Source organism: Channa argus, chromosome 19, assembly GCF_033026475.1.
Source record: "Channa argus isolate prfri chromosome 19, Channa argus male v1.0, whole genome shotgun sequence".
NCBI classification, from domain to species: domain Eukaryota; kingdom Metazoa; phylum Chordata; class Actinopteri; order Anabantiformes; family Channidae; genus Channa; species Channa argus.
The window spans coordinates 13,390,118-13,399,102 of NC_090215.1; the positions used below are offsets into that span (position 1 = coordinate 13,390,118).

Consider the following 8,985-nt stretch of genomic DNA (forward strand, 5'->3'; position numbering starts at 1 on the left):
CAACGTTATACTATATGCTGCAAATCAAACCTCGTTTTATATCCTATTCGTTGACATTTTGAAAAGCTTAGTCCCCCGAATTATCTATCGACAGTTTTGGAAGTATTGAAAACGATCACAGAACTACTGTGAGACTGAAGACATCCTAAAAACCTGATTAATCTAAGCCAGGTTCTGAATCTCGTCCAGTATCTCATAATTACGAGTATCATAACTTGTAAATTCGGTATTCTCATCTCGTAATTACGAGATAAGGTCTCGTAGTAATAATAATAATAATGCTTGGGCGCAGCAACGTAACAGTTTTGTTTGTACATTTGAACCTAACCATCGATAAATGGTGGCGAACTGCTCAGTAATCTGTGATTCGAGGATTGACTGTGCTGCCTTGAGTTTCACATTTGCCGCTATCTTCTAATCCGCGATCGATTACATTTTAGTTCCACAAAAGATGGCGGATCGAACGCCTGGCTCTCAAAAAGCTAGCGCAAAGGTAATTTTACAGTTCAAACACCTCTTAGCTATGTCTTAATGGTTGTAATGTAAATAATGTAATAAATAACATATCTGAACAACAGTAGGTATTTACATATTTGTAGTTTGTAGGAGAGAAAAGTTATGAGTGTGCGCAACGGTGTTAGCTAACTACCAAGCTAGCTAACCTTTGAGTTGCCCGGCCACACTGGCTAATTTAGCTAAGCTATGCTATCCATTTAGTTTATCCCGAAAGATAAACTATTTTCACAACTTATGAGCTAATACAATCATTGCTAGTCGTCAACACAACGTCTGGTTTCGGTGTATTTCATTTAGAAATGGTAAATTGAATGTTAGAGAACTCGGGCCTTTGCACCGCTTAATGCATTCAGTCGGCGCTGCAGCAGAGACCAGCTTCTTGGGCCTCGGGCTAATTTTTCTCATTTGTAGCTAACGTCATTGCTCAGCTGCAACCAAATACAACAGATAATATATAGAGGTAAATAACATTAAAAGTTAAACAATGACCTTCAAACGTGTGGGTCGTGATCACAACTACGAGCGAGCACATCCCATTTTATAGAGCATTGCGAGTTACGTGTTGTCAACAGCATAAAGACCCCCTCTAAATTTACCTTTCAGAATCATAAATGTCATGCTCCAGTAAGTACCAGAATAATAAAAGTCAACACAACTGATTGTCATATATGTACTCTGTTAAGTCTTTGTATTGCAATTTTGCGATCGAACACCTGGTGAAAGTCACCCATGCTTTGTTTACATCGGCAGGCGCTACTTGAGAGCAAACTGAAGTCTTTCAGCATTGGCAAAATGGCAGTGGCAAAGAGGACACTGAGTAAAAAGGAACAAGATGAGATAAAGAAAAAAGTAAGAATGGGATTCCGTTTGGAGCAATCATGTCCATGTACATTGTCTTCAAGGTATTTCACAGTAAATAATAAAAAAGAAAAAACTTTGATTCTGGTTTCTGTGTTCAGGAGGATGAGCGGGCAGCGGCAGAAATTTATGAAGAGTTTCTGGCTGCTTTTGAAGGAGGAGGGGAAGGCAAAGTCAAGGCCTTTGTCCGTGGTGGTATTGCAAATGCAACAAAAGGTATTTATATTATGCATCTTGCAAATAGTTGCATGTAATGTAAGACCCATCTGCAGGGCACTACATCCTCAGGTTTAAAAAAGTGAATAATGTTTTGTGACTAAAATATTGCACAAACCTCTTCTTTGTGGTCTTAGAAGAAGCAGCTGTTGATGACAAAAAAGGAAAGTTGTACAAGCCTAAATCACGTTTTGAAACGCAAACAAAAAGTTTTTTGCCTTTGGAAACCCCACCTCAATTTTTAGCATTGGACAAAAAACATGTGAGTACTGTCACAGCTTCTCTTGATATTGCTGTAATAAATGTAAAAAATATTTAGTTTTTACTGTGCTGACATCATTTTCACATTATTCTTTTAGTCTGTGAAGAAAAATACTGAAAAGGAAAAGAAAAAAAGCAACTTGGAGCTTTTCAAAGAAGAACTCAAACAGTTACGTATCAACAAATCATAAATCTGTAACGAGTGTTTTTCTGATATGATGGTGTGAATTATGAATGTAAATACAGAAGTAGTAGTAAATAGTTTTACTTAATTGAAACATGTACCTGTAGAATACAGGAAGAAAGGGATGAAAGACACAAGCTCAAGGGACGTGTTAGTCGTTTTGAACCTCTCTCAAGCTTGGATGGAAGACGTTCAAGTAAGTGTCTTTAAGCTGCATGGCTGTGTTTTATGGACTAACCTGGCCTAAAATGGCTCTGTCCTGCACGCCTTACACCACTCCCCCCCCCCCCCCCCCTCCTCTTTTTCCATTTTCACCCTGAAACAAAATTTATACTCCTTTTCTGCTTTTTTTAGCGGATGGTTCTTCAAGAAGAAACCGTCCGTCCAGTGGTAATTTTGACTTAATACAGTGGCTGTGAATACTTTCATGTTGCTTTGAAATTTTGTTGTCCTGTCAGACAGCAGTTGGAAATTCTGCTCTCTTCTTTGTGTCTGCAGCTTTGGATGATTGTGCGCCAGGTTCCCACGATGTCGGAGATCCATCCACTACTAACTTGTATCTTGGAAACATCAATCCACAGGTGAATTTCCATCCAAACACTTATCAAGTGGATATGAGAGACACTAAAGCCCTGAGTCACATAGCGGGGTTGTGAGCAGAACAACTTAATTTAGGCCTATGTGCTTCTTATGCCCGTAATTTAAAGTAGTTATTCTTTGCAGATATTTACTTAGTTTGTTTATGAAGTAATACTATTTTGAAAATTGTTTTTAAATCGCAGATGAATGAAGAGATGCTGTGTCAGGAGTTTGGTCGCTATGGCCCACTAGCTAGTGTGAAGATCATGTGGCCGAGGACTGATGAGGAGAGGGCTCGGGAGAGGAACTGTGGCTTTGTGGCTTTCATGAACAGGAGGGATGCTGAGCGAGCACTCAAGAACCTAAATGGTAAAAACCTGTAATTTTTCATATTGTATAAATTACATACTTGTGCTTTTCCCAGCCTTTGAAAAATATATTTTTGCTCCACCCATTATAGGAAAGATGATAATGAACTTTGAGATGAAATTAGGATGGGGCAAAGGTGTGCCCATTCCACCCCACCCCATCTACATCCCTCCTTCCATGATGGAGCACACACTCCCACCACCTCCCTCTGGCCTTCCCTTCAATGCACAGCCCCGGGAGAGGCTAAAGAACCCCAATGCGCCTTTGCTTCCTCCACCTAAAAACAAGGAGGAGTTTGAGAAGGTAACTCAACATGTAGGCCTAGGATTTTCTCATGGGTTATGGCAATGTTTTGTTTTTTTCTGATGGTAAGATATTAGCTTTTCTATTGAGAAGTTAGTACAGGTTTAAATCATAGATACTGTAAGTGGTAGATTTAGTTTTTTTTTTTTTTCTTCAGTTTTTTTTTTATTTTTTTTTGGTTGTCAGGAAGAAAATGATTTGCACTGTATATTGAGGTGTGGGTAAAATGAAGTGTTAGTGTGCAGTAAATGGTCAGTGTTACAGACCAGGTGTTTGTAGTTAATGACATGTCAGGGGTGTACGACCTTTAGTAAAACTGACAGCAGTAAAGGAAAGTTGTTGTCTTTTTGCACTTTTAAATGCATTTTTAAACATTTTATCTGTTGCCTTTTTAACAATACTCACATTCTATGTTTATTATCTGATGTGACTTCATATACAGACTCTGTCGCAAGCCATAGTCAAAGTGGTTATCCCAACAGAAAGGTACATGTTTTTCTTTTTTAAATTGGTGTAAAAACTTAGAAAAAACATCCCATAATAAAGCTAAAAGTTTGATCAGTTGATCACTGCATGCTACAGGGGGATGGTCTGTGTGCGTGAGCAACGGTTGAGGCAGTTATACAATGATTTCATATTAGTACATAGGAGAATACTGACTGACAGGACAAGTTTGTTCTGTACCCTGCTCCTTCACGTGCCACCATCATTTATGTTTTCTTTAAATACGTAGCCACTTATTTAGTTGCTGTTAGACACATAGGACATGACATTATTCCATCACATCTCCACTCCATACATAAACATTGAATTGTGTTGCTCAGCTTTAGTGAACTAGTACTATGCAACATACATAGTCTGCTGACCCCTAGACGTGTAGTTTGTAAACACCTCTGACCATTGCTCACTCAGACCGCCTACCCCCTTGGCCTCTGTCATTCTATTGGGAGCTCAGTAAATCTGGTCCCTGCCAACAAATCTAAACCTGCCAGCATTAGTCTATGACCTTTGACATTGGCCTTGGTGAGCAGCACAAGTTGAACTGTCTGCAGCAGCGAGGGACCTGAAAAGCATCATGGGATGGATTGGGAAAGTATACTGAATTTTACCTTGCCATTGGTACGATCGGCTCCAATACAAGTAAATGTGATCTGTGTTGTCAAATAAAAGACATCCTTTGTCTTGTTGGCCACTTTAGGTTAATTGTATACAGCCTGCATCATTGTCACAAAAAACTGTAGTGATTCCATTTGTAGTATATTCAGTCATTATCAGTTCCACCAGTAGATAAACAGTTTGGACTGTTTAGGCCAACAATCCTATACTGCTTTGGTTCTTTCTCACTCCGCCTTCTTCAGCTTCACTTGTTCCTATTTTGAGAAATTTGAATTTAGGGAGATTTGAAAGTGTCCCAGCAGTGCAATGTAATTAAAATATGTTGCACTAAAGCTTCAGAGAACACAGGCATGAACTTAATCACAAACCTGGTAACAATTTATAGACAATTTAAAAAAAAAAAACTAAAAAAACCTGATTTGTTTTTGAATTAATTCTTAATTTAATCTTTTATTGTACCAAGTTTTGACAGCATTTATTCATTGAGGTTGTACACAGGCCCAGAGGCATAATGAATTACAGTCAGTTTATGCCTGGTCATGTGACACTTCCAACAGTTGTCTTCCTTATAGGATATCCTACTATCATCATTAGAAATATACATATTGTATGTCTACTGCCGTGAATGCTGTGTGGCAGCTCGCTCAAGTGTAGCCTGTTGTATGTGACAGTTTCCACATTTCTTTGTGAGATATCCACTTTGTCTTTAGTAAGACAAACTTTCGGAGTGTCTAGTTGCCAAGCATAAATAAAGATTTAATAGGCAGGCTTTTTCTAGTGCTCAAATATCAGGCCAGTCTGAATCTGTTTGCTTTAACTGTGTTTTTCTTGTAGGAATTTGCTCTCTCTCATCCACCGAATGATTGAGTTTGTTGTGCGCGAGGGCCCAATGTTTGAAGCCATGATCATGAACAGAGAAATCAACAATCCCATGTACAGGTCCGTGCAACAGTATGCTAGAAATGTGTTCATATTTATAGCTTCTTTTGGTTGAAAGGCTGTATTTGCAGACTTGTGTTTTTCTTGCAGGTTTCTGTTTGAGAACCAGAGCCCAGCACATGTGTACTACCGGTGGAAGCTCTACTCCATACTACAGGTTTAAATTGTTTGGGTTTTAAATATTGCTGGATTTTATTAAAACACTTCTGTGGTATCTAGAGAAAAAAGTTAATGTTCTGGGATGATGGCCCATTAGGTTTGATTATGGTATTTTTAATAATTTCTTTGTCAGGGTGAAGCACCAGGCAAATGGCGAACAGAGGATTTTAGGATGTTTAAAAATGGCTCCTTTTGGCGCCCACCTCCTCTTAATCCATATCTCCATGGTCCTTATGATGATGGTGAGGAAGAGGAAGATGAGGAGGAGGCAGGCAAGAAAGGCTGCTTGAAAGAAGAGTAAGACATTTTCCCAGTGAATAGTGGCAATAATTATGCAGTTTAGTCATTAACTGGATAATCGATTAATGTATGAAACCATTGTGTTTAAATGAACCCCTATTAATAAGCCTGTACTTTGAATTCTTGCTTGTTTTTCATCTCTGCAGGGAGCGGGACAAACTAGAGGAGATGCTGCGTGGTTTGACTCCCAGGAGGGGAGATATAGCAGAAGCCATGCTGTTTTGTCTTAGTCATGCTGAAGCTGCAGAAGAGATTGTAGAGTGCATCACAGAGTCCCTCTCTATTCTCAAGACCCCTCTTCCCAAGAAGGCAAGGCCCTTGGCCAGGAAGTGACTTACATCAACATTAAGTTCTTTTGGAGACAGTTGCCTAAAGAAAAATTCTGGCATTAATGTGAACATTTCTCTTTCAAATTTCAGATTGCACGGTTATATCTTGTTTCTGATGTGCTGTACAATTCCTCTGCCAAAGTAACTAATGCATCTTACTACAGAAAATAGTAAGTTGTGGAATTTAACAACCTGGACTATAACACGGAATTTAAAATTGTTATAGTCTGTTTTCAGATTTACATTATGCCCTTATCTTTCTTCCACCAGTTTTGAGACAAAGCTCTGCCAGATTTTCTCGGACCTCAATGCTACATACAAAACAATACAGGGTCACCTTCAGTGTGAGAACTTTAAGGTACCAAATGTAGACATTCTGTTCATTTCACTTTATCACCAACCTTGGCAACCTATTCCAACTTTCTATATCTTTGTTTTCTTACAGCAACGAATAATGTCATGTTTCCGGGCATGGGAGGACTGGGCTGTATATCCAGACCCCTTCCTTATTAAGCTGCAGAACATATTTCTGGGTCTAGTGAATCTCTCTGCAGAGAAAGAGCCTGCTGCCATTGTGGAGGTAAATGGTAGAACAATACGTCATCTTTGTAATTCTTCAAAAATGTAATGACAGTAACTTGGCTTTCACAACCTATTACATCACTGACTGAAGTCCAAACTTATACTTTTTTTCTGTTCTTTTTTTTTGGGTGCAGCCTGAGCCAACAGAGGACATTGATGGGGCTCCACTAGGGGACTATGTAGATAGCGCTCTATTGGAAGATGTGGATGGGGTGCCGATTGATGCAGTGCCCATTGATGGAGCTCCTATTGACGGAGCTGCCCTGGATGACCTAGATGGTGTTCCTATTAAGCCTATGGAAGAAGACATTGATGGAATACCTTGTGAGTGGTGCAGTAATTTAGATAAGATGTTATAAGAGGTGGTTTTTAGTGATGAACCTTAAAATGGTTTATGCCACTGACTCAATTTTATTTTACCTTTCTTTTAATAGTTGATCAGTCCAAAGAGACAGCCTTCAAGGTAGCACCCTCAAAATGGGAAGCAGTTGATGAGTCTGAGTTAGAGGCCCAAGGTGAGAGATTTTAGGAGGGAAACTATTGAAATGTATTGACATTGGGAATATTTTACATAAATTGTAGCATTTTAGTCAAAAATGCTAAATGGCTATTAATCTGGGTTCTGAATTATTTAAAATGTGTTGTTTGCTCTTCAGCTGTGACAACCTCTAAATGGGAGATGTTTGAGCAGCCAGAAGAAACAAAAAAGTATGTGTTTTGTTTTTGGTTTTTTGGATAACGGTCTATTCAGTAACCGTTTTTAATGAAGTGTTTCTATCACCAAAGGAATGAGGACGGCAGTGATGATGATAAAAGCCCTTACTCAGAAGATAATCAGAGTTACTCCAACCCCGTCAGAGATGACTCAGATGTGAAAGCCAAGATGTCCGAAATGAATGAGGAGAAACGCACTAAGCTCAGAGAGATAGAGGTACTTAAGAATGATCACAAACCTGCAACTTCTCATAATAATTTGTATTGTTTGCAATACAAATGACTTATTTTCACCATTTTCCTTTTACTGTCTACCCAGGTTAAAGTCATGAAGTTCCAGGATGAGCTGGAGTCTGGGAAAAGGCCAAAGAAGCCTGGCCAGAGTATTCAGGAGCAGGTGGAGCACTACAGAGACAAATTACTACAGAAGGTATTATTGGGTTCTAAGATTTTACCCACATGTGATGAGTACATGAACTAAAATGGAAAGTGTAATTTATTGTGCAATTTTACTTTAGGAAAAAGAAAAGGAGAAACTTGAACGTGAGAAAGAGAAAGCTGACACACGTTTAAAAGACTTGAAGAAGGAAAAGGAGAAGGAGGACACGCCAACTAGGAAAGAGAGGTGAGACAACCATTTGCCAGGTTTATTACTCGGTAAAGGTGTAGTTTCAGTATTTCTGAGTGTGCCTCATAAAACACGGTGTTTAATTTGTTCCCTCCGTCTGATAGGAAGCGGCGTCACAGTGGGTCCCCCAGCCCAACACGGAGTAGCAGCAGACGAGGTCGGTCATCCTCTCCCCGTTCAGAGCGATCGGAACGTTCTGACCGATCATACTCTAAAGACACGTCGTCCCGCTCTTCCCATAAAGACTCCCCTCGATCCAGCAACAAGAAGTCCTCCAAGAGGTAAAATAGTGTCCGCTGCTTGTTTGTTAACCATGCATTTTCCCACACTCCTTAATAATGGTATTGGGTAATAAAATAGGGAAAAAAGGTGATAGCTATTTCTTTGTTTCACTAGGTCTCCCTCATCGCCTCGCACACCTAAACGATCCAGGAGGTCGCGCTCCAGGACACCCAAGAAATCTGCAAAGAAGTCCCGCTCCAAATCAAGGTCTCCTCATCGGTCTCACAAAAAATCAAAGAAGAGCAAACACTGACACACCTTCAACCTCTAAACTGGCCTTTCCTCCCATTCTTCTCTTGTCTGCGCTGTGTTGTATAAAAAGATTTGATGGATTTGGCAGCTGAAGATCTTTACCCAAATGTTAATGTATAGATAAAGAAGAGTGGAGGGCGTTGCATGGGTCACCAATAGGTATATTAATGGATGGGGCCATTGCTGTTTTATATTGTACAAACAAAAAAAAAAAATGTGCTTGTGTCTCCTGATTGCCCCCCACCTCCAGTTGGAATTCATCCACGTGGTAGACCACACCCGTACAGAGTGTGTTGACAATAGTCTTATATTCATGCTGTCATTTTCTGTTTTTGTAGTTCACATTAAAAATAATTCCTAATAAACAAGTGTCTTTTAATTAAATTGGTGACTTTCAG

General features: G+C 39.5%; 1 protein-coding gene across 3 annotated transcripts; it reads left to right on the forward strand.

Moving 5' to 3' along the window:
• The first annotated feature begins 394 nt into the window (after positions 1 to 394).
• On the forward strand, positions 395 to 8,971 carry u2surp (U2 snRNP-associated SURP domain containing). 3 transcript variants are annotated; one of them, XM_067486480.1, is made up of 26 exons: positions 395 to 493; positions 1,267 to 1,365; positions 1,476 to 1,590; positions 1,728 to 1,852; positions 1,950 to 2,020; positions 2,143 to 2,231; positions 2,390 to 2,425; positions 2,534 to 2,616; positions 2,818 to 2,983; positions 3,075 to 3,286; positions 3,729 to 3,772; positions 5,237 to 5,341; positions 5,432 to 5,498; positions 5,634 to 5,797; positions 5,947 to 6,109; positions 6,220 to 6,299; positions 6,400 to 6,487; positions 6,575 to 6,709; positions 6,846 to 7,035; positions 7,146 to 7,226; positions 7,368 to 7,419; positions 7,498 to 7,642; positions 7,745 to 7,855; positions 7,944 to 8,050; positions 8,158 to 8,334; positions 8,450 to 8,971. In XM_067486480.1, the coding sequence occupies exons 1-26, from the start codon at positions 452 to 454 to the stop codon at positions 8,586 to 8,588; spliced, it is 2,886 nt and encodes a 961-aa protein (XP_067342581.1). In that variant the 5' UTR covers positions 395 to 451; the 3' UTR covers positions 8,589 to 8,971. The 3 variants fall into 3 exon arrangements, with proteins under 3 accessions (XP_067342581.1, XP_067342582.1, XP_067342583.1); XM_067486481.1 differs by lacking the exon at positions 2,390 to 2,425; XM_067486482.1 differs by lacking the exons at positions 395 to 493; positions 1,267 to 1,365; positions 1,476 to 1,590; ... (5 more) ...; positions 2,818 to 2,983; positions 3,729 to 3,772 and having other exon boundaries at positions 3,098 to 3,286.
• The last annotated feature ends 14 nt before the right edge of the window (positions 8,972 to 8,985 follow it).